At 36.9% G+C, this 24,189-nt stretch overlaps 7 protein-coding genes across 9 annotated transcripts; 5 read left to right on the top strand and 2 right to left on the bottom strand.

Annotated features, from left to right (window-relative positions):
* Nucleotides 1–11: 11 nt before the first annotated feature.
* LOC119983505 (replication protein A 70 kDa DNA-binding subunit D-like) lies at nucleotides 12–2,857 on the bottom strand. The gene is made up of 9 exons (XM_038827169.1): nucleotides 2,801–2,857; nucleotides 2,066–2,342; nucleotides 1,890–1,986; nucleotides 1,620–1,744; nucleotides 1,452–1,533; nucleotides 1,073–1,366; nucleotides 667–985; nucleotides 519–578; nucleotides 12–419 (listed from the first exon to the last, which is right to left on the bottom strand). Exons 1-9 carry the CDS (start codon nucleotides 2,855–2,857, stop codon nucleotides 12–14), a joined length of 1,719 nt encoding a protein of 572 aa, XP_038683097.1.
* Nucleotides 2,858–3,436: 579 nt separating this feature from the next.
* On the top strand, nucleotides 3,437–9,521 carry LOC119984776 (probable protein phosphatase 2C 76). 2 transcript variants are annotated; one of them, XM_038828886.1, is made up of 9 exons: nucleotides 3,437–3,760; nucleotides 4,515–4,808; nucleotides 5,441–5,568; nucleotides 6,116–6,214; nucleotides 6,488–6,646; nucleotides 7,505–7,591; nucleotides 8,024–8,115; nucleotides 8,543–8,617; nucleotides 9,104–9,521. In XM_038828886.1, the coding sequence occupies exons 2-9, from the start codon at nucleotides 4,549–4,551 to the stop codon at nucleotides 9,260–9,262; spliced, it is 1,059 nt and encodes a 352-aa protein (XP_038684814.1). In that variant the 5' UTR covers nucleotides 3,437–3,760; nucleotides 4,515–4,548; the 3' UTR covers nucleotides 9,263–9,521. The 2 variants fall into 2 exon arrangements, with proteins under 2 accessions (XP_038684814.1, XP_038684815.1); XM_038828887.1 differs by having other exon boundaries at nucleotides 3,500–3,518.
* Nucleotides 9,522–10,859: 1,338 nt separating this feature from the next.
* LOC119984845 (abscisic acid receptor PYL8-like) lies at nucleotides 10,860–13,381 on the top strand. The gene is made up of 3 exons (XM_038828974.1): nucleotides 10,860–11,184; nucleotides 12,172–12,387; nucleotides 12,732–13,381. Exons 1-3 carry the CDS (start codon nucleotides 11,050–11,052, stop codon nucleotides 12,948–12,950), a joined length of 570 nt encoding a protein of 189 aa, XP_038684902.1. The 5' UTR covers nucleotides 10,860–11,049; the 3' UTR covers nucleotides 12,951–13,381.
* Nucleotides 13,382–13,792: 411 nt separating this feature from the next.
* Nucleotides 13,793–16,044, top strand: LOC119984844 (pentatricopeptide repeat-containing protein At2g13600-like). Its single transcript, XM_038828973.1, has one exon. It carries the CDS (start codon nucleotides 13,810–13,812, stop codon nucleotides 16,015–16,017), a length of 2,208 nt encoding a protein of 735 aa, XP_038684901.1. The 5' UTR covers nucleotides 13,793–13,809; the 3' UTR covers nucleotides 16,018–16,044.
* Nucleotides 16,045–17,604: 1,560 nt separating this feature from the next.
* On the top strand, nucleotides 17,605–19,191 carry LOC119983581 (transcription factor TRY). The gene is made up of 3 exons (XM_038827258.1): nucleotides 17,605–17,865; nucleotides 17,966–18,053; nucleotides 18,908–19,191. The coding sequence occupies exons 1-3, from the start codon at nucleotides 17,811–17,813 to the stop codon at nucleotides 19,044–19,046; spliced, it is 282 nt and encodes a 93-aa protein (XP_038683186.1). The 5' UTR covers nucleotides 17,605–17,810; the 3' UTR covers nucleotides 19,047–19,191.
* Nucleotides 19,192–19,318: 127 nt separating this feature from the next.
* On the bottom strand, nucleotides 19,319–23,605 carry LOC119983580 (RNA polymerase sigma factor sigE, chloroplastic/mitochondrial-like). Of its 2 annotated transcripts, none has more exons than XM_038827256.1 (6): nucleotides 23,487–23,605; nucleotides 21,262–22,036; nucleotides 20,966–21,112; nucleotides 20,409–20,645; nucleotides 20,017–20,271; nucleotides 19,319–19,726 (listed from the first exon to the last, which is right to left on the bottom strand). In XM_038827256.1, exons 2-6 carry the CDS (start codon nucleotides 21,967–21,969, stop codon nucleotides 19,529–19,531), a joined length of 1,545 nt encoding a protein of 514 aa, XP_038683184.1. In that variant the 5' UTR covers nucleotides 21,970–22,036; nucleotides 23,487–23,605; the 3' UTR covers nucleotides 19,319–19,528. The 2 variants fall into 2 exon arrangements, with proteins under 2 accessions (XP_038683184.1, XP_038683185.1); XM_038827257.1 differs by having other exon boundaries at nucleotides 23,491–23,587.
* LOC119983504 (DNA-directed RNA polymerase subunit beta-like) lies at nucleotides 22,252–23,352 on the top strand. The gene is made up of 2 exons (XM_038827168.1): nucleotides 22,252–22,265; nucleotides 22,338–23,352. Exons 1-2 carry the CDS (start codon nucleotides 22,252–22,254, stop codon nucleotides 23,350–23,352), a joined length of 1,029 nt encoding a protein of 342 aa, XP_038683096.1.
* Nucleotides 23,606–24,189: the final 584 nt, after the last annotated feature.

Below are 24,189 nucleotides of genomic sequence, written 5' to 3'. Positions count from 1 at the left end.
CCAAACAAAAATTAAATTAAACATGAAACAACGGGGAACCTGGTGACGGTCGATCGTTTGGGCTTCTTTTGTTGAAATCTTTTTAAGCGTCTCAAATCTTGATAAAAATAAAGAAATATATTAAACAGACTGGGTGAAATACGTGCATCACACTGACTGGAAAGATCAAAAATATCACCAATAATCTCGAATACAGTGGATAACTCTTCATGTCCATGAAGAGCGCCACGTCGCCAACTTCCAAACTTTACACTTGACTCTCTAATCCGAGAAAACAAGGAAAGAGGAGCGGGGTCAGATTTACTTGCACTGCTTTCAATCGCATGCTTGGCTTTTTTTTTTTCATCATGATCTGAAACATCCACACCACTGGCAACAATTTCAGCAGCTAACATTTTGGTTGCTGGTAAATTCAAGGTCTGTAAAGAAGTTTTTTTAAAAAAAATGATTAGCCTATGCATAATTGAAATTGTAATGTCATCAGTAAGTCTTCATAATTTGAACATAATAAACCTTACATCTTCTTGATGGTCATTTTTGTACACCAACGCAGCATCATCTCCAGAATTTGTGCTACCCTGCATAAGAAGTTGTTAATAAAACACATGCATAGTATGTGATATAAAATTAATTAAGATATTACTGCTCAACTTTGTACGCAACTACCTGAAGCGTATCTACATGCTCAATTTTGACCTTGATTAAATTTTCAGCATCCATCATCTTGTTGTTGTTTGTATCAAAGATCTTCATAACAGTGTAATCTTCTTTTCCATAAATAAAATTGAAATCATTAACTTTCAATTGGAATATGAAAGTTCGACCGCGGAGCGTGTCAAATTGTGTGGGCAGATCACGAATAGAGAAACCATAATGGCTGATAAGTTGGGGCGCTGAAATTCCTATTAATTGCTGAACCTCACGGTCGAACATAGTAAGTGTTGTTTCGCCAGTCTCATCCTTTACCAGCACAATAACTTTATAACTGTAAAAAGGAACTTAGATACCAATTTAAAAGGATGCTTATGATTTATTTAAATATTGAACGAATATGCATTTCTTAGATTCATACCTTGTATTAGGAAACACTGAGTCACGGTGGCATGGCTCACAGCGATAAACATTGTCAGATTTCTCCAGTTTTCTCTTGCAATTTTCGCAAGAGAAATAATACCAACCAAGTTTATTTTGCACCTCCACAATCTCCGCACAAAGAGTAACCACGACAATGTTATTGACATTTTTTGGAGGAAGCATCGATGTCAACTCGTAAATATTTTTTCTATTCGACTCCATTTGATCTTGAATAGACAATCGAGTAGTGTTTGGCGCAAACATTGTTAAATCAACCGATTTCGACCCACGGCTGTTAAACCCGAAAAAAAAAGACATGGTTTTGTTTAACATGAGCAATAATAATAAAAAACATTTTTAATTCACTTGTAATTTACCTTTCAAGAAGACTTTTGCTTTCTGGTATATCGAGGTTGATATAAAATTTAGTAGCTCCAGTTGATGACAAATAATGTTGGCCTGCATATCACAATTTTTTAAAAAATATTATACAACAAACATTATGGTTAAACAATTTATTATTTTAAAAAGGATTTTGTATTAACCGTTGAAGATCTTCACAATAGTAGACGTCACAATAACAATATACGGCTGCTCTTTAGTCCCTTTGAGTAAACTCATAAAACTTTGAGCCTTGTCATTCCATAGAGTGATCTTTATCTCAAATTTTCTGCACATTATAATAAGACATCTCATATATGTATTCTTGTTAGTAGTGTGCATATTAATTTGTCAATTTTTTTTAAAAAAAAAGAGGGAAAATTTCGGATGGTGCAATATATTGTGAATGAATAAGAAATTAAAGGTATCAAGACCCATCAAGCTGGAGCTGTAAATCCAATTTTTCCATCATGGACCCTTGAGTTGATATCGGTTCAATATCTCCCACACCAGTCAAAAGACCAATAACATCTGCACTAAAACGATGTATGCACGTCAAGATTAGTTGATAGAGTCAAACATAATGTTTGGTGGGATATGTATACAAAACCTGACAATACAACATGGTGGTTAAGGCGGTTGACTAATTCTTCATAACTTTGGAAGCAAAACTTGTGCTTGTCGATGGGTTCACCACGGTCTTTTGGTAATTCTTCTAAGCTAGTGTTGGGCATGAATACAATGGTGTATTTTCCATCCACCGGCTTGTAATTAACTTTGCTAACAACGACCCTAAAATTCTTGATTTTGTATAGTTTCCCCTCATGTAGTTTCTCCCGGAAGCGTTCCGCTTGACGTTTCCATATAATAGCATGTATTTGTGTTCCCTTTTAAAATTAATCAATACTTTGTTAGCATGATGAACAACATCAAATAAATAGCAAATAACTACAATACATTTTATCAATATGCTAAGAAAGGGAAAGAACTACAAATTACACTCATAATACAAATCAAATAAATTTTGTGGGCCATAAAATTATGTAATAAACAGTATAGATATTATAGAATTTAAAAAAAATAAGAATACATCAAATTAAGCGAAGATGATGTAAATGACGTATGAAAGCAAATCTAAAAAATTTAAGGTAGGTTGTCATTTTTGTTAAACTTGAAACTATTGAGGAAAAAATACATTACAAGTGTCTAAGATAATGTTAATATGTGGATGTATAGCGGAATCGAAGGAAAAATTCCTCACCTCGCAGTCAAGCAAAATCATGTCAATGCTTATTGTTTCGTCCGTCTTGGTGTTTCGTGATTCCCAAAGTCGAGTGAGCCTTACCACAACATGCGAATCCATTCGATCGGGGTTTAAACCTTTAAGCAAACCCTCCACCATTTTTACTAAATAATTTTTTTGTGACTTGTATGGATGATGATTTCAAGGTTGTGTTTCAATGGTAAGATGTCATCTTTTATATCATGGGGGGTTCCAAAAGTAACCTTAATCATCTTAATGGGCAATTCATATTGTTAAATGGTGGTAATTAATGCAAAAAACACACAAAATGTTTTAAAACTAAATCCTACAAATGAATTTCATTAATTAGGTCATATCAAAAGACTCTTATAATTAACAATACATGACCTTTGAGAAACCAAAAGAACATCAAACCACTCCTAGGAAACATTAAATTCTCATACAATTCAATATGATTTTTAAATTATTTGAAAACTATTAATTGCATGAGTGTGGTTGTGGGTCTTAAAGTGTATGAGTGTGGTTGTGGGTTGTGGGTATTAAAGTTTTACAATACATTTATGTGTATGGTTGTGGGTTTTAAGTTTTCTAATATAATTTAAAAAAAATTTATGTCTATGTAAGCTTTCTTGTAAAGGCATCCACATGGCACCATGAATTGAGGAGAAGCCTTGTGGATCCTTAGCTTTATATATATAGATTGATGATGATGATATACTTACAAAAACCAACCATATCTCTACACCGCTCCTGAATCTCTCTGTTTCTATTTAGGGTTTCAGATTCTCTTATATTATAGGCAAAGAAAAGTACACGGCTGATTCTAGTCTAAAACTGCAATATACTCCAGTATCTGGCGATCGGATCTTTCTGGGCCGAATCAGATCATCTGATCCGATCCTGCTGTGAGATTTCGATGATTTAACCGGAGATCCGTTATTCTTGAATATTTTTGCGTCTAATCATACCGAAACGTGTTTCTGATTCATAGCGATATTTTTGAATGCGATTTCTCAACTCAATGAGTCTAGTAGCTTAAATGTAAGATTTGTTTCTTCTTTCTAATTATTGTTTTGCATGTATTTGTGTCTATTATATTTGATTTGGAATTTCACTACGAAACCAGCGAAACCAAAATTTCTGGAGATCTGTATTTATTTTTTGTACTTACGTCTTCATGTATTTGTTTTTGCTAGATTTGATTTGGAATTTCAGTATCGCATATTGTAGAAATGAAACCAGCGAAAACCAAAATTTTTGGAGATCTGTATTTAATTTTTGTACTTACGTCTTCATGTATTTGTGTTTGCTAGATTTGATTTAGAATTTCAGTATCGCATGTTGTACAAATGAAATCAGAGAAAACCAGAATTTCTGGAGATCTACATTTGATTTTTGTACTTACGTCTTCATGTATTTGTGTTTGCTAGATTTGATTTGGAATTTCAGTATAGCATATTGTATAAATGAAACCAGAGAAACCCAGATTACTGGAGAATATTGGTAGCGTAGCGCCCATAATTTTTTAGGTTTTATTGAGTGGATGTGAAAAACTTGATGAATGTTGTCATGTTATTAATTCCTCTTCATGTTGCGGAGAAAAGTTTGAGTGAAGATGGAGCTTGTTTTCTATTTCGTTTTATTTTTCACTACATTTCCGTAGATTCCACATTGCGTTATTTATACTTTATATCAAAGAGCTCTTGTTTGGATTACATATTGATGTGCTTGGATTTTGTATTGATTTGTTGAGATCCTCGTCATGATTTTTAACTTTTATGGTTTTATTGCGCAGATTTTGGCACTGATATCCAGACTGCCCTATATAGATGATATGCAACAGCTGTATAAAGAGTGTGGCCTTTCAAGCTTTCAATATAGGAATACTCTCCAAAAGAAGTGTGCAAGTTGGCAGTACAACAAGGAGTTTACATGCCAGTCGTGGTTTAATCTATACGTGGAATAGAGGATTTAAAACAATTCTAAGAATGATGGTTGATTCTAGTGCAACAGAGAAATGGGCAGCTATAGCTGATATCTTGCCAGAGGAAAATGATGACAGAGGATATATCAGTGGAGGGTGGAAAAGGTAGTTCTATGCCCTATATCTTAATATGAAATTCTGAATCTGCATGTGTTTGTGGTGGAAATTTTAGAAAATATTCATTTAACAGATTTAGCTGTAAGAATAATCATTTCTGGGATGTGTTTCCCTTTTGGCTAGTAGATGTATGGCTATTAGGAATAAAAATGCATTTTAATTATTTGGAACAGTTGAACACAACACGACTTCTGAACTGAACTTGTATTGGATCAATGTTTTATAATTTTTTGCTTTCGCTTTTCAGTTGCTATTCATTTTGTTTAGCTTTGTATTTATATTCTCTTTTTCATTTATGACCAAATTATCATTTTTTTTATCATCTACACGTGTCGTTCAGTCCATATTTGAATTGCTTTTATTGTTACCACCAATTTCTTCATGGTTGGAGAGATAAGGAGAAGTGATTAGTGTTAATATCATTGTTAGAGCCTTTAAGCAACTCTGATTCTTTTGCTTTGAGTCGACCTTCCCTTATTCTTCTGTGTATGGGTGGAGCCTGATGTCCATGAATTTGTGTATGGTTATGGATTAATAGTTATAAGAATGGTTTGAATATGTTATCAGCAAAATGTATGTGATTGAATTGCACTTATATTTGCTTTTTGTCTTTTTGACAGTGAAGATGGTAAATTGAGCTGTGGATACTCAAGTTTCAGGGGAAAGAGAGTGACCATGGAGGATTTCTTTGATGTTAAAAACTCCAAGATCAATGGGCAAAGGGTCTGCATGTTTGGAATATTTGATGGTTAGGAATTTTCGTTTCATCTCTTATAATTAATTAAGCATGCTATGGTGTAAAATGAGTAATATTTAAAGTTACGTGACATTGAAACATGTCCAACATTCTGAAAATGGAAGAGTACAAACCAATGTTTAGCTGCTGGTGCTTTAACCGTTTTCACCAAACACTGGGTCAAAAGGTATCTACAGGTCTTGTTAAGTATGAACGTCCTGTTGTATATGCAGAATCTATGACTATTTACTGGAACTGTTGCATGTGGGTTGAGATTTTAATTATGGAACATGGTTACAGCCAAGTAATGGCTTATACGGTTATACCTAGTTTTTGGTCCAGGTCGGATAATGCAAATCAGATGGTATTTCTGGTTGTATGTGTTGTCGTAGACCTTGTTAGTGCTTCTCGGTAACTGAATCAAGATCTCGCTTTGTTGACCTTTTTTTTTTCCTCGATAATTAACTTTCATTTGTAGTTGAGAACTCGAGATAATATGCTTTTCATGAGTGCATGTGAGTTATTTTTCTTTTCTAAGCATATTGGAATGTCTATACAGGCCATGGTGGTTCTCGGGCTGCTGAGTATCTGAAGGAACACCTATTTGAGAACCTAATGAAGCATCCTCAATTTATGACTGATACCAAATTGGCCATAAGTATGTTAATGCTTTCCGATGCCATTTCTTATGCACAACATGTGAAGCAACTGGATATGTTTTCACTTTTGACAATGTCACGAGTCTTTTGTTGTTAGTGTCCTCATGCAGTATTCCGCACTATTGAAATATCTCTTGATAGCATACTGAAACCATATAATGGCACAGTATCTGCTGTTCAATTCAAGTAGTGTGGCTTCTGCATGGGAACCATTACCATCCCTTTTACATTGGATCGTGATATGCCATCTGGTAACTTGGGTAAACTTGCAGGTGAAACATATCAACAAACTGATGTAGACTTTTTGGATTCTGAAAGAGATACTTTCCGGGATGATGGCTCCACGGCGTCGACAGCAGTTTTGGTTGGCAACCATCTTTATGTTGCCAATGTAGGAGATTCACGCACTGTGATATTGAAGGACGGGAAAGGTATAACTCAAATCATTTATTATATTTCTAGGGCAGTAGTGATTTACCCATTTAGGTATTTTCTTGGAAGAGTAATGTCAACGTGTTGTTTTCTATTGGTTGGGAGGTATTGGAGAGCAACTAATGGATGATCAGACAATTAATGTGAGTTGGCAAATGGCATAGTCATTATGGGCATGGAGTGTTTAAGAAATAGAAATGGAGGAAGCTTTAAAATTACAAATGGAAAAAAATGAGTGTAGTACTGTAGGTGAAAACACCATAAATGCTGTTTGCTTGCTGTGGCGTTAATGCTGCAGCCCTGTATTTAATTATAGGTATCTTATTTTGGTGCTAACATAAATCCAGGGTTCACAATGGTCCCATTAAATCCTCCTCAACATAATGGTCCCTTTGACTCTGTATTTCACCTGTTTGGTAAGCAAGAATATTCGGGCTTAGGCAATGTAACACTTGTTGAGGAGTGCAAAAAAAATTTCTCGCATTCACATTGACATTTATAAGGGGAAATATTTTATTTTATTATTTATTGGGGTTTTTAAAATAATGTCTCTAGTAATACCTGTTGAATATGTGAAATTTTCTACATGTTCAATTGATTTCTCATTATTTTTAATTTGTCATATGAGCAATCCTGTGAAGTATTTTTGTTCTTATAGAGTTCTTATTTTGTGTACATGATAGATGGTAAATTTTCATATGAGCATCTGTTCTAAAACTTCCAATTCTTAAAATTATTACCAGCATCCCAAGATACTTGTGTTGAAATGGGCACTGTTACAGATTACAATGATGTTAGTAGACTGTAGTCTTGTATAATAATCCTTGAGACTTATTTTTCTTTTTTATTGTTGACAGCAATCCCTCTATCTGAAGATCATAAACCGAACAGAATTGATGAGCGTAAGAGAATCGAGAGTGCTGGGGGCATAATAATGTGGGCAGGTAAAGTTTTCTAAGATAAAGCCTATATTGTTGAATGACAGAAATGTGAATTAATTAATTGTAGTTATGGTGATTATTGCACACGATAACTTGTAAATACAGTCGAGGTCTTAACTTGCTATTAATTTCCATGTTCTATTTCAAAAAATTCTTAACTTGTGGATAGAGTTGATGGTTTAACATTCTATGGACATTTATACTTTAACCCTCCAACAAGCAGAATTGCTGATGGGGAATAAGTTTATGCACATTACCTATGCGGAGGAAGGAATCATCCTTGTTATTTCCTCAATCATGGTGATAGATGTGGCTGTTAGAGCATTTGAGTGCTATAGCTACTTGGCCGTTTATTTTTCATATATTATGAGTAAATTGAGATACATTAAAACCAATCAAACAATATTTTGATGCTCAATTGTGTATTGTCTTAAGGCACCTGGAGAGTAGGAGGTGTACTTGCTATGTCTCGTGCTTTCGGTAACCGGATGTTGAAGCAATTTGTTGTTGCTGAACCTGAGATCCAGGTAATATTTTCTATAACTTAAGATGTTCTTTTAGTCTTATTCCTTTCTACTTTGTGGTTAATGTTCCTCTCTTCAGAGGGCTTGGCATCTATAAAAAGATAATTGAAATGCGAAACATCCCTTTTGGTATTAAAAGTTTGTTGGCCTGTTATGAGCTTCATCCATCTGAATAATGTCAAGCTGCATGTGCCCGAACCGACATCTATGGGAAGGGGACCAGTAAAGTGAATGAATTGGATTCTATGTACTGTGTATGAGATACTTCATATAAACAATATGTTGATGAAGCTCCATTCATTTTCCATGTACCTTTGCTGCCTGTAAGGATATTGGTTTCAATACTCGATACAAAAGTACACCAAAGCATTCTGTGTGGATTCAATTTAAATAAAATGACCAATTCTATTTGTTTTCTTCCACTACGCAGGAGCGGGAGATAGATGAAGAATTTGAATTGCTTGTGCTTGCAAGTGATGGATTATGGGATGTGGTACCCAATGAGGTAAGCCTTCCCATTCTCATCCCCCTCTATTTCAATTGGGTGCAAGCAAAATAATCTTTGTGAGTACACATAAAACCAAGTCACTGGTGAATCATTGTTAGTTTATGTTGCTTTGCCTATGAGGTTTTATGATGTTGGATGGTATGGTCGTCCATGGATTCAGTCGGGTATAGTGTTCAAACTGTGCCACACCAATTATTTTTAGTTGGCTGCTAAACGTTGTTATGATGTTGGCTGGTATAGTCTTCCATGGATTCAGTCAGGTATAGTGTTCAAACTGTGCCACACCAAATATTTTTAGTTGGCTGCTAAACCTTGTTATTGGAATGGTTGATGGTATTCATTTGACGTCAGTACAAAACTGCATAATGTCTTGTATCAACGTTATAGAAAGCTATATTTGTGTTTTGCTTGAGATCCTTAGTTTTGGTGTCACCGCCAAGCCTACAACATTAGCATTTGCATAAAGATGATGTATTTGTTCAGGATGCTGTTTCACTTGCTCAAACCGTGGAGGAACCTGAGGCTGCTGCTCGGAAGTTGGCGGAAGCTGCTTTCACTCGTGGAAGTGCCGACAACATAACATGTATTGTAGTGAAATTTCACCATGACAAGGCAGGACCAGCTGATCCACAGCATAATTAGAGAAGTACCGCATATTGTTCCTGTCTGGATTATCCTTATACCTATTTAGGATTTTGACCATTAAATCTCACAGGCATGATATCTGAATATGCCCATTTGAACATCATCAATTTGTTTATTCATTTCTTTCGTTCTTTCTATTATGTTCTATGGTCTTCTTTAAAGAAACGGACTACGTTCTGTTTTGTTCCAAAATTTGTTTGTATATATCTACGTTGTCTACAAAGCTGCTGTTAGTGATAAGTAGATGCTTTAGGGAGTGGCTTTTAGAGCTATGTCTGATTGCTCTCAATGGAGCTGTTTCAAGTTACGTTTAAACTTATGAAGTATTGGCCTTGGTTAGAAAATATTATGCATCGCATCCTAAGGCGTGGTTATATGAAAAGTTGGTAATGATACCACTTAGGCTATGTATGATTTATATGTGACGAGATCATAGGGATACCGATGAAAGAAACTACATGTAATCATTTAAACCACCACCTTGTTAATTGACCCTTCATGTTACTAATTGGTGTTGATAGACAAATTTCATGGTATGCAACCAATGAAAATCTTTCATATCACGTGCAGCTTACCTTACAGACGCATTTAGAAATCAATATTCCTTGGTAATCAGCGTGTTTAAACCCTTATTTTGATCTGTTATTTTTAAAACAATTTATTTAGAACCAAATAAAATATTAGCTGTTTTTAATTGATAGATTAACTTCACGTCAAAATATTTAAAAATCATGTCCAAAAAAATATTAAAAAATCATGTCTAAAAAATAAAATGACCGTTTACCCTCCTAATTTCTACACCCCTTAACAACAAGGTGTTACCTAGAAAAAAATAATAATAATGTTTTTTGGAAGTAATGAAAATTAATGTTTTTGTGGATCACATCTGTACAAGAAAAAGGCCCAATATTAAAACCCCACTTCAATGGCCTAGTTTGGTAAAACTTTTTGAAAATAGCAGATATATTAGTAGAAATGGTGGTAGCAGAAATGTTGGACAATTTTAGTAGCAGATATGTTGCCTGAATGCTTGATAGGTGTTTGGTTGAACTTTTACTGTTAACATTTGGGTTGTGTAGCATATTGCGACAAATTACGTGCAGGGGTATTTTGTATATTAGTTGTATATGTTGTATCCAAACATATAAATTAATTCATAAAATTAATATAATGAATTTAATTAAATTCAAGATAATAATAAATTATAAATAAATAAATAAATTATTAATTTAAATAAAATTGAATTTATTTATTTAATGGAGTAGATGTTCCGGCGCAGCTTCCCCTTTCAGTACAAGCAAGACGGTGATAGAGGTGAGAAACTCGAGTCTCGAAACTTTAGGGCAAATCAGGATATATTTGGTATATTAGTAATTAATTGGGGATAAAATAGGAAAAAACTGATTTAAATTTGTAAAATTGTACAAAGGCCTATCATTTTATAACTAGTGGAAATGCTCCCAAAAAAACCTATTGGAATATGAGCCATGAAATTGTTGTTTGGATAACATGTAGCATTTATATTAACAAATGGTATAAATGCTGCCAAAAATTGTCATCCAAACTGGGCCAATATATTTCTCATATCTAATATATTTCTCATATCTTAGAGGGAAATCCCTAAAAAGGAAGACAGGAAGGCGTTTTCGGATAATATCGCCGGACGGTGATCGGAAGAACGTACACCGGAGAGAGGGGGGACGTAAATGGTTATTGTTGGTGTTGCCAGGAAAACAGGGAATTAAGGCAGCGTTTGTTTGGTAGAAGAATAGAAGGATTCAAGGATGAATGGGAATAGTAACATAAATGGATTTGGGAGCGCAGAGAGTGAGTACATAAGGAGGCATCACCGGCACGACCTAGCAGAGAATCAGTGTAGCTCCGATCTTGTCAAGCATATCAAAGCCCCTGTTCATCTCGTAACTCTCTCTCTTTCTCTTCCCTCTTGTTCTCTCTGTTTCATGTTTGCGACTTTCGTTCTTTTCGGTGGGTTGATTTGAGAAGATTCTGATGTTTCTGTTCATTTATATAAATTGGCTCTATCTCTGCCTAACAAGATTTATGGTTTTCTCTGCATAGATTCTGGTGGATCACGGATAAGAGGTTTTTGATCTTTTAATTTTTTATGTATTTTTTTTTAGGTTTGACCGTTTTTGTTGTGAGTGTATGATCTCGATCTGCTGCGTATTGCTTTGTTTGAGATGGTTTTGTTTTCAATCTAGTGTTTGTTTTTTTTTTTGGAAGGGAAATTTTTTTGAAGGGGAGACGTACATTGTGTTTTTTGTTCTCTCACTCGAGTCCGGTAGCTATGGTAGATACGAAATTTGAGACTCTTCCTATTTTTTTCCTCATGTTCATTGGGAGGAGCATTAACCATGGGTGTGTATCATCATAACTGTTGGTAGTGGACTTAGGGACTCGGTGAAACTAATTTTGTTCCCTTGTGCGTAAAAACACATACTCAACCCCTCTGTTTTGATTCTGTAACTTGTAAAGCTTCTGTTTAGATTCTGTGATTCCTGGAAAATGCATGAAAGATTAGGAGTCGAGAATTAACTGTAGATTTCAGAAGCCAACTGCCAAGCATTTGGAGAAACATAAGCACAATCGAGCGACAAGTCTTATGTAGACTTGGGCTTTGTTGAGTCATTATATGCCTATTGGTGAAATATGTAATTCATGCTTCTGTTTTTTTCCCTCAATAACTGGTTAGGTTTTCATTTGAGATATCCCTAGCTCCAATGACATTTTTGTTGATGCGGAACTCTCTTTTTTTGATCAATTGTAGAGCTTCAGCCTTCAGTACTTCTTTAGGTTGTCGGACATTAAATTTATCCGTCGCCCATTTTCTGTTCTGCTGACTGCTTAAACACTCTGACAACATGCGTCTATTTGTTCCTTTATAGGTTTGGTCTTTGGTAAGGAGATTCGATCAACCACAGAAGTATAAGCCTTTTGTCAGCAGGTGTGTCACTCAGGGAAATCTTGAGATTGGGAGTCTTAGAGAAGTTGACGTCAAGTCTGGACTTCCTGCCACTACAAGTACTGAGAGATTGGAGCTTCTTGATGATGATGAGCATATCTTTAGTATCAGGATCATTGGTGGGGATCACAGACTAAGGGTATGGATCTGACTTTTTTTACTGCAAGTTTGCTTTCTGTACTATGGTCCCTCATTTGAAGGAGTTATTCGAACCCTTCAATTGTGCATGCTCAAGTTGTAATTTTTATCTTGCATTTGAGTTGTGTTGTTGTAGTTTGGCGTGTGCTTCTGATGTGTGTTTTGAAACTTATACTCTTTGGCTGTGTCCTACTGTCCGGAGAGGCACATGGGTCTGCGTACATCCTGCCTGTCCCCGACTCTGCCCACTACGGGAGCCTTGTGCACGAGATGTGTTTACCAAAAAAGAACATCAAAATTTTTACTGCATTTCTCTGTGCTCACTTTTTTGAACTATTCTTGCAGAATTATTCTTCAACCATATCCCTTCATCCAGAGATAATTGATGGCAGACCAGGGACTTTGGTTATTGAGTCATTTGTGGTTGATGTGCCTGATGGTAACACGAAGGATGAGACATGCTATTTTGTTGAAGCATTGATCAAGTGCAATCTTAAATCACTTGCTGATATCTCTGAGCAGCTTGCAGTGCAGGACCGAACTGAGCCCATTGATGGGCTCTGAAAGCTGAGACTGGAGTTGTGGTAGAAGCTTTGGTTGCCATGGATGAAGCTTCTGAGGCTTTCGTCTCCTGGAGGCTTTGGGGATGGACTGGCAGTAACACTTTTACCTTCCAGTACACTTGTGCTCTTTATCTGTAGTTCTGCTGTGTTTTCTGTAAAATTATATATTGCTCCTGTTCTTGGTAGCTGAAAGAACGACAGTGGTATAAAGTCTCGTCCTTGTTCATGGATGGAGAGAGTGAACAAATGAAAGACTAGGTATTCTTCCAATGTGAATTCCAGGGCTTTGCCCTAATGTGATGGTAAGAGTAGATTTTTATCTATACGGGTTTGTATTCCAGTTAAACATCGATGTCAGATGGTACAGCTGTAGGATGCTATGATGTACTGTAGGCAATATTGTGAAAGCCGCTTGCTCATTAGCACCTTGAATTGATGGTTTTGCCAAGTCGGGTGAATAGGGGGCGTTTGGCACCAATTCTGGTCTGATGCGATGCATGTGGGTTATAAACAGAGAAGAGGCACCATCATCTTTAGGTGAATGGTGCGTTCAGAGTTCAGTCTTCAGACGGTCAGAATTGGATATCTTCAAAAATAGAGTTTGTCCTCTGGGCTTCGGCGATGGTTCAAAACTTCAAATTAGGTTGTTAAGGCTAATTTGGGCTTTAGGTTTATGATTTCGGCCCTTTTAAATGGCTTTGCGATTCCATCGACGTCCGTATAAGATGGGTTCGGCCCAAAAATATGGCAGCGTTCCCGTCCATATCAATAGCCGTAGTGTAGAACCTGTGCGTTTTCTCTGCACTTGTACGGTTGTACCGGCAGCTCTCTCTCTCTCTCTCTCTCTCTCTCTCTCTCTCATGAAAATGCTGACAAGAACTTCCCTTTCGTGGCCATGGAAGCACAATCGGTGGGAAAACTTCAAACTCTACACCACCCATCATGAAGAGAATAAAACTTCTTATTCTTATATTGTGTCTACCAACAACAGGATAACGAAGCTGGCCAAAAGTGGTAACCTCGACGTTGCTCGCCACATGTTCGATCTAATGCCAGCACGAACCGTTGTGTCCTGGAACGCCATGATTTCGGGTTACTCCAAATGGCGTAAATACAACGAGTCCCTTGCTCTGCTTTCACTGATGCACCGCTCCAATACGAAAACCAATGAGACCACAATATCGACTACACTAAGTGCGTGCGCACAATCGCAGTCTTTACATTATGGGCAACAGATCCATTGCCTTGTCTCAAAATCCGGGTTAGACACTTTCAAGCTAGTGGGGAGTGCATTGTTGTATTTTTATGCGAGTTGCTTGAAAATTGAAAGTGCGAAGCAGGTTTTTGATGAATTGATTGATCATAATGAGCTACTATGGAGTTTGATGCTTGTGGGTTATGTGCAGTGTGGGCTAATGGATGAAGCTTTGAATGTTTTCAAAAAAATGCCTAAACGAGATGTTGTTTCGTGGACTACATTGATATCTGGATATGCAAAGAGTGAGTATGGATGTGGGAAGGCTATGGAGTTGTTCTGGTGGATGAGGGGAAGTGGAGAGGTTGTTCCCAATGAGTTCACATTGGATTCAGCTGTTAGGGTTTGTGGTAGGCTTGGTGATTTCCAGGAAGGAACAGTTATACATGGCATCTTGATAAAATGTGGGCTTGAACTTGACTACTCAATTGGTGGTGCTTTGATTGAGTTCTACTGTTGCTGTGAAGCTGTAGACGAAGCTAAGAAGGTTTATGATAGTATTGTAAACCCATCTTTGAATGCTTCAAATATGCTAATCTCAGGGCTCACATCGATGGGTAAGATTGAAAATGCAGAGATGGTTTTTAACACGCTAGCAGAGAAAAATACAGTTTCATACAATTTGATGATTAAAGGGTATGCTATATGTGGTAGAGTTGAGGAGTCTAAGAAATTGTTTGAGGAGATGCCTCAGAAAACATTAGTTTCTTCAAATACTATGATTTCTGTGTATTCTAGGAATAGTGAAATTGATAAAGCTTTGAAGGTTTTTGAAGAAGAAAAAGAGGAGAGAAATCCTGTGACATGGAATTCAATGATGTCTGGCTACGTTCAAGATGATCAGCATGAAGAGGCTTTGAGGCTTTACATGACAATGAGAAGATTATCTATAGACTGTACTAGATCGACGTTCTCTGTTCTTTTCCACGCATGTTCATGCCTTGGATCTCTTCAACAGGGACAGTTACTTCATGCCCACTTGGCTAAGACACCATTCGTGTCTAATGTCTATGTTGGAACATCCCTTGTAGATATGTACGCCAAGTGTGGGAGCCTTGCCGATGCTCAAAGTTCATTTGCTAGCATCTCTGCACCAAATGTGGCAGCCTGGACAGCTCTTATTAATGGACATGCACATCATGGACTAGGCTCTGAGGCAGTCCTACTTTTTCAGCATATGGTAGAGCAAAAAATAGACCCAAATGCAGCTACATTTGTTGGAGTCCTCTCAGCATGCCGTCGTCTTGGTATGGTCAATGAAGGGATGGAGTTCTTTTTCTCCATGGAGAACATTTATGGAGTAATTCCAACTTTAGAACACTATGCATGTGTGGTGGATCTCCTTGGTATGTCAGGTCTTCTACTAGAAGCTGAGGAATTCATAAGACAGATGCCAGTTAAGGCAGATGCCATTATCTGGGGATCTTTGCTCAGTGCTTGTCGGTTCTGGAAAAACATGGAAGTTGGTGAGAGGGTGGCTGAGAAGATGTTATGTTTGGATCCAAATTCGACAGTAGCTTATGTACTTATGTCCAACATATATGCAGGATTGGGAAAGTGGGGAGAGAAGATGGATATGAGGAAGAGATTGAAGGAGTTGGAAGTTAAGAAGGATCCTGGGTGTAGCTGGATTGAATTGAATTGTAGACTTCATGTGTTCTCTGTGGAGGATAGAACACATCCATATTGTGATGTAATTTATGCCACTTTAAAGCATCTAATGGCAAATGCGAACTCCGTAGTTGAATTTGACTTTGTATGTATTCCAATACTAACAGATAAAGTTTCTTTTCATATAACATGCTGTTGTTGATCATAAAACTCATCCATTTCTCTTTTGCTCTTCTTATATACATGTACGTGACTTCCATGTATCCTTCATGGTATGCTTTTTGGTCAACCTTTGAAGTGGAAGTTCTGGTGTTTTGTTGACTATAGTCTCTTAGCTGTTCACACAATTGAAAACATCTGTTGTTCCTGGTTGACAGGTGGTAATGAGTGGCCAAGAAAGTAAGCAGTTGTGTTGTGATCCAATGATTTTTGTATTTAGGCAGATTGACGTATGCCACTCTCAGTAAGTAAGATTTAATTAAGACTGATAACCACTAATGATTATGAAGATGATGCCAATGACAATGATATTCACACGGGGATAAACAACAATTTGATGAGCTCATGAAGCACTTAATTGAACTCTTGTGCTTCAATAATCAACAATATAAAACATATCCGAGAAGTTTGACAAAGGCACTGATGATCTGGCAATAGTTAAGCTGTGAATCATTTTTTGAACATGGAAGCTTAACACCAAATAAAAAAAAAAATGTGAGAATTTTCAAGTAAATTTTTCAAGGGTGGGTTTTAAACCAATGTTTAATCAAGGAAAAAGATAACTAGAAAATCTAAAGGGTTTTCAATATATTCCTTCAAAATCAAAAAATTTATGAAAAAAAAAAAGCAAAACACAAAATTATGAAAATACTCTTAAAACATAAACAGCCCATTTAAGGGCTGAAACAGTGAAATTTGAGGCAAAAAAGGGTGGGGCTGGTGGTGTAGCAACTAATATTGATCACCACGTCGATCTGAGCCACTAGTCCTGCATTATACTATAACTCGGTAATTGTGTTCTTTATTCATAGATGCATGTTCGTGCTGGAATGTTATAGAAAATGATTCTCATTGTCATAACGCAACTTTCAGACAAAAATAGAATAATTTCACTTGGAATATATTTATGTAAGATCAATTGCTTTTTTTTTTTCCGTGATAAATGAATACGAGGATTCCATTTGCTTTGACTGTGATCTAAGCATATCCTTTGAGCTGGCTTCCAACACTAATCCAAATCTTTTTTAATATATTGTTAGGGGAAAAATATGGATTGTCGATGTACGTATGCCCAAGTAAGGTATTGCGTACTTGGATACTCATTTTCCCGCCTCCTCCACTTGAACCCATGACCTCTTGGAGGTGGGAAAGTGAGTACACAAATGGAGGAGGCGAAAACATTTTGTGAAATAAAATACACAATACTTTATGTTGGAGTTAGAATGATTCGTCCCAGTCAAGTCGGCCACCTCTAATGGTTATGGTGTGATATGTGTCATCCATGTACGAACCAATATATTGTTCAAATCGCTGTCTCTGATGAGACAAGGGATTGCAATTTGTAAGGAGTCTTTTTTAAAAGCAATGCACGTTTTAAGGAATAAAATATAGAGAGGACATGAACATGAGTTCCAGATCGGAGACTTGTTCCTTGTTACCATCTGTTGTCTACTTGTCTTGGTATATCTCTCTTCTCCTCTTCTCGGTGTGAGTGTGAGTGTGAGTGTGTGTGTGTGTGTTTTATTCCGCACTAGAGTTTTATCAACTACAAGTCATAGATTGTGATTTGTGAAGGCAAGGCCCCAAGGGCCCAGCCATTCTCAACAAACGGCACTCATATCGCACTCCATAGGTTAGTTGGTCAGCGCATATCCACCCTCCCTTTTGTCTCTGTCTTCTGCCTCCATCCCCTTTTGTCTTCTCATAACTGTTTTTTTCCACCAATTCTCCCCAACCAAAGCTCTTTCCCTCTCCCTCTGAGAGACAGGAGAAACCATGGAACGACGCCGTCGCCGGAAACAAGACAAGCTCACCACTAGTCACTCTCAAGGTCAGTACAGTACAGTGCTTCTTATTACATATATATATGTGTATGTTATTTGCTTCTTTAATCAGTTTCAGACTTGTCAGTTTGTGTTTCTGAGTGACAGAGGTGAGTAGTGTTGAATGGGAGTTCATTAACATGAGTGCACAAGAAGAAGATCTCATTTTCAGGATGCATAGGCTTGTAGGAGAAAGGTAATATCGATTTTTAGATTCTGAAACATTAATTCATTGATTTTGTTGTCTGTTGATGCATGTCCTTTTAAGAGAGAGCAATTAGGCAACTCTATGAATTATGATCTCTCTAAGGATAACTTTAGATTTTTTTGAGTAACAGAGAATGAAATCATACAAGTTTATCTTTTAACATCCGATATCATACCCACGCGCACAAAAATTTCTCACATGACAACAATATAAGTTGAGTCAAAGCTTAACGCGTGGTCACAAGGATATTGTCGTATTGCTCCAAAGGGAATCGAATTCAAAACCTCCAAATCTATACGATTTGACCCCATAGAGATTCGTTAATTGGACTAGTACCCACCCAAGTGGTCGAAGGATAACTTTGGCGCTGTAGCAAGGAAGTGTTTGGCTTGTTACCTTCACTTTTGTCTTTGAATTTAATGATCATTGTGCTTTTCACTTTGATATGAGATCATCAAACTTACCTTTCATGGTTGCAATCTAAAAGCTTAGGTTAGTTCCAATAGGTCGACACTATGGAATTGTAATGATACCATACCCATTTATATCATAGGACCATAACCATTGAAATTATTACTAGATTGCACAAGATCTGATAGATTGTGATAGCCAATCTACATTAATGACCAGATTTGAAGGGGGAAAAAACAGGTTTTATTATATGTTTTATATCTACACATGCATCTAATTATATGCTTAATGACCAGATTTGAAGGAAAAAAAAAACAGTTTTTATTTTCTGTGTCATGGAAAAATACGATGCATATCTGCTGTTTCCATAATCTATGATGATGCTTAGCATAGTGGTTTAAACTTTGAAGAATCTAATTCTATTTTTTCAGGTGGGATTTGATAGCTGGGCGAATTCCAGGAAGGAAAGCAGAGGAAATAGAGAGGTTTTGGATTATGAGAACTGGTGAGGCTTTTGCAAAGAAAAGAAAACTGCAAAAGATTGACAACTTGAAAATCCTCAGTCACTGACTTTTCCAGTGGCTTTGATTGTGTAATTCAACATGTACAACAACTAGCCTAAAAACTTAATTTCCTTCAAAATCTCGGCGTTTCTTATCTTTCCTACTATGCAGAAACTATTCAAAAAGTGGCATTCACTCATGTTCTCTGTTTATATTGCTTGCATCTATCAACAAGAAAACACCAAGTGTTACTTCTAAAAACTTCAACACAATTTGATGTTGTTCAGTGTCCACAAACATGTGTCTGTGTGTGCGCGCGCGCACGAGTATGTGGGTGCATGCGCGCTAGATAAATTCTGTACTGTAAATGTATAAGTATGACAAGAAAGCATAGCGAATAGGAATAGAGTACACGCAATGTGTTCTTGGTGATATTTGGTCTGTTCAACTATATGTTACATGGTATTAAATTTCTCTATGTTCATCTAGTTAAAAATGACTATGATACTACCACGAAAGAGCAAACTATATACCTGGGTGTTGATCGGTTCAGACAATGTACTGGCGGAGATGATCCACTCGAGCAGGATGCTTGAGTTTCATCAGTGCCTTAACTTCATATTTCCGTACCATTTCTCGCGAGATGTTTAGGTTCCCCGCAATCTCTCCCAACGTTCTGTCGCCTTTACCATCAAGACCATATCTCTGCCTGATCACTAAGCTCTCCTTTGGCTTCAGGGAATCAAGCTGTGAAGACAATTAGGATAAGACATATAAGAGATACAAGTTATGTTTCTTCCAACAGATCTTGAAGTGAAAATGATTTTAACTCCACACATCATCTAAGATATTTGAAAAAAATTTCAAGAAAACAAACAAAAACAAAACTTTTATTCCTCAAGTATAGATGATGCCGATAAAATCTAGTTAAAGCAACCAAGGCAAAAGGCCATGGGGAGATACCTGATTTATGGATCTCCGATTGTAAAAAGATTAAAAGGCATCATTAAAATCAATGTTGTAATGTAAAGGATTACCACATCGTCAAGAGCAAGCCTGAGAAGAGCAGGTTGTCTTTGATTATCTCCTTCAATATCAGTAATTCCATTGATAAACTCATCTTGGGTAATAGCATGCCTTGAATGAAGTGAGAGAACAGGTTTTGAAGCCCTCATCACTTCTTGGTACCTCTCAGGCGATATCCCAACTTTCTTGATAATTTCTTCCTCCGTTGGTTCCCTTTGGAGCTCAATCAACAGCTCAAGTTTGGCTCTCTGGATCTCAAGTCTAACCTGCAAGAGATGCCGAGTGGAAGTTATGACATGTTTTTCAAAGGAAAGAATGAAAAATCAAAGAAAAATACACAAATCATTGCTCCGCTGTGAATAAAATGTAGAAAAGATGAGTCAGCATGGAAAAAAAAGCATACAGATTGAAGGCCAAATGAGACACGCCGAAAGCTTGTGAGTGTCATTGAACGAACAATTGCGTGCCTTATCCAAAAAAATCCATAAGTTGACAACCTCAAATTTCTCCTCGGTTGAAAGCGATCAATTGCTGTAATAAGCCCCTTGACTCCAGCCTGACAAAGGTCTTGAAATTTGGGGCCATTTGCAAAGTCTTGAAAATATTTGTTCATAACAAATAATACAAGTCGGAGATTGTGCTGCAACAAAACTTCAGCTTTATCCTTAGGTCTTTATTCGCTATAACCATGCATAAATCATCAAATCAGGCAAAAAAAATTCGATATTAGATCAGTTTTCTATGTGTAAGCTGAATTACATCTGGTTTTCACGGTTGGAAAACATTCACTGACCATTACAGAAAGAAAGAGAAGAGTTAACAATTAGGCAACAGGAGCTTTATGCTTTATATTTCCCTTAACATGAATCAACATGTTATAACTCAGACAGCACAACCTTATTATGATACAAAATTTTAAAAATTAATATTGCGCAAACAAGGAAAACAAGTAATGCTTACCTTAATGAGTTTGTTTCTTGCTGCTTGACCGACCTCTATTTGTTTTCTTATTTGGACAACACTAATATTTGTGGCCTCAGCTAATTCACCATCCGTTGGCTCTCTCCCAAACGTTGTTCCCAATTCCTCTTTCACCTTAAAGAGTGCCTACAATGCAGCAAAAGTATTTTAGCATCAGAAACAATACCTAGTAAAAAGGAAATCTTATAGATTTGAGAAACAAACAAATAACAAATTCTGGACTCCAAGATGTCTCAAAAAAATGTATTCCATCAGTAAGAAGAGAGACGGCTCACCTTCAAAGGTTGCATCAACTTGAACAGCCAAACATGCTCAGTGGAAGGAAGAACAGGAGGTATTTTCATCCTCTTCCAGTCCAAGCTTCCCAAATCAGTGGCACCTGAATACTCCCTTACCAGCTGTTCAATCTTCTCATGTTCATCCTTACCATCTTTTCTCTTCCGAACTGAAGTAATTGCGTCCACTAACTCCTCCTCTTTCCTATTTCTCAGTGCAATCCTTTTATCAAGATCCAATCGCTTTGCCTTCCTTTTCCGGCTCCTGACAACAATTTTACTAGTTTTGCTACCTGCTTTGTCATCTTCGCCACTCTTCTTTCTCCTTTGGCCTCTCCTCTTCAAACCATCAACATGTTCCAGGTCAGAAGTTTCAACTGTGGGGCTAAGCTTGTATATACTTTCAAGTTTGGCAGCAGCCTCATTGTAGTCCACTTCCCGGCTACTCGGAGAAAAGATATTCGCAGAGATTGATTTTACCCTTTTCGTAGGTTTGCTAGCTCTTCCTACTTTCTTTTGATTCTCCCTAGTTGTTTCTATGTGCAATGGAATCTGATCATTTGGCACAACCAGGATGGTGTTATTGGATTTATCAGCTTTGAATGCAACAACTGAAGGTCTTTTCAATGTGGAGCGATCAGTTGAAACTTTGGTGCTCAATCCTAGTGGTGCCCTTGCAGCTGAGCTAGAAACAGTCACAACTCCCATGCCAAGATAAATGCCTAAGCAATTGTTCTAGCTTATAACATACCAGAGCTCCCACAAAGTAGAACCACTGCAGCCCATGATCATTGTAATGTCAAAGACGCAAATCATTAAATGAACAAAAGTAACAAATCCCATGATTTTTTTTTTGGTAAGCCAATCCAACGATTATTTGACAGTCACATACCTCTCTCTACTCATAATTCTAGATTAATCCACACAAAGAACAGATAAAATTTTACACAATTCTCAATCAAGATCAATGATCAGATAAATCACAACAACATGGTAATTGAATGGTCGAAGAGTACACTTCAAACAAACTAACTCCTTTTAAATTCGAAGGTTGCAAGTTCAATTCTCACACGCAGCTTGTCACCTGGAGGATTGACAGGGCGAACTGCGAATTTTCGGATACGAGATATCCATCCTAGTCACTATGGACGCATTTGTCCAATTGACACGTCTGAAGGAATCAACGTTGGGCTTATTGGATCCTTAGCAATTCATGCGAAAATTGGGCATTGGGGCTCTCTAGAAAGCCCGTTTTATGAAATCTTTGAAGAATCAAAATCAAAAAAAAACCGGATGTTTTATTTATCACCAAATAGGGATGAATACTATATGATCGCAGCAGGAAATTCTTTGGCACTGAGTCGAGGTATTCAGGAAGAACAGGTTGTTCCAGCTCGATATCGTCAAGAATTCCTGACTATTGCATGGGAACAGGTTCATCTTCGCAGTATTTTTCCCTTCCAATATTTTTCTATTGGAGCTTCCCTTATTCCTTTTATCGAGCATAATGACGCGAATCGAGCTTTAATGAGTTCTAATATGCAACGTCAAGCAGTTCCGCTTTCTCAGTCCGAGAAATGCATTGTTGGAACTGGAGCGGAACGACAGGTGGCTCTAGATTCAGGAGTTTCTGTTATAGCCGAACATGAGGGAAGGATCATTTATAACGAGACTGACAAAATTTTTTTATTAGGCAATGGGGATATTTTCAATATTCCATTAGTTGTGTATCAACGTTCTAACAAAAATACTTGTATGCATCAAAAAGGTCGGGTTCAGCGGGATAAGTGCATTAAAAAGGGACAAATTTTAGGAGATGGTGCCGCTACAGTTGGTGGCGAACTCACTTTGGGTAAAAACGTATTAGTAGCTTATATGCCGTGGGAGGGTTACAATTCTGAAGATGCGGTACTCATTAGCGAGCGTCTGGTATATGGAGATATTTATACTTCTTTTCACATACGGAAATATGAAATTCAGGCTCATGTGACAAGTCAAGGTGTTATTTCCTTGATAGTGCACCATAATCACACAATTCCGAAATTATCAAAAGAAATTACAAAAAATGAAGATTCTAACGCAAGCGCATGATCAGAATTTCCATATCAGCATGTGAATTTCAACAATGTCAATCAGTATCAGTAGATGACAAGCAATCCAATAGAAGCCGAATTTTCTCTACCTTTCCGAATAAAGAAAAGCATTTCGAAGCAGAGAGAACAAACCTACAAGGACGGTGCAGAACTTAAAAGAATCTCCAGACCAAACTCGGGATTCAGGTTGTCAAGTAAATGCACAGAGAATCTTGTGGCGAAGGAGATTTTGCGTATTAAGACGTAGATTAAACACGAAAATTACTGTGTCCACAATTTATATCCTTGACACATGGACGGCTAAAAACTGAAGCCTGTAAATCTACGGTGGATACAGTATCAACGTGTGATCTTTAAAGAAAGGTCAAATGATCGAGCGGCGAGTGGTGAAGCAAGAGCCGCAATGAAACGACTTACGTGGAAGTCGAGATATTGGAGTAGAAATCTATGGATTATATTTGAGACACGTGGATGGTATTTGTTGGTTATACGAAATTACAAAACTTGTTTGTGGGACCTAGATTTCCTGTTGGCTTGAGGTTTCCCTACGTGGCCTGACTGCAGCCATTTGAATTGTCAAATTATTTTTTGGGGTGTTTATTTATTATTGTAATAATACAACGTTTATTAAGAGAATTATAGTTTAGAAAACCCAATAGTCTTAAGTCTTAACATCTTACAAATGCTTCAAAAAAATACTGGTTGAGAAAAAAGAAAGTAATTTATTGAATCTGGAATTTTTAACACACAAAGTTGCTGTAAAGTGTAAACTTGTATTCAATCTCTCCGTCGAAGTGGTTAATGTATATATCAAATGGTGATGGTACCTAAGTTT

Source organism: Tripterygium wilfordii, chromosome 18 (genome assembly GCF_013401445.1).
Source record: "Tripterygium wilfordii isolate XIE 37 chromosome 18, ASM1340144v1, whole genome shotgun sequence".
Classification (NCBI taxonomy): Eukaryota; Viridiplantae; Streptophyta; class Magnoliopsida; order Celastrales; family Celastraceae; genus Tripterygium; species Tripterygium wilfordii.
This window is presented reverse-complemented; position numbering and strand designations above follow the sequence as displayed.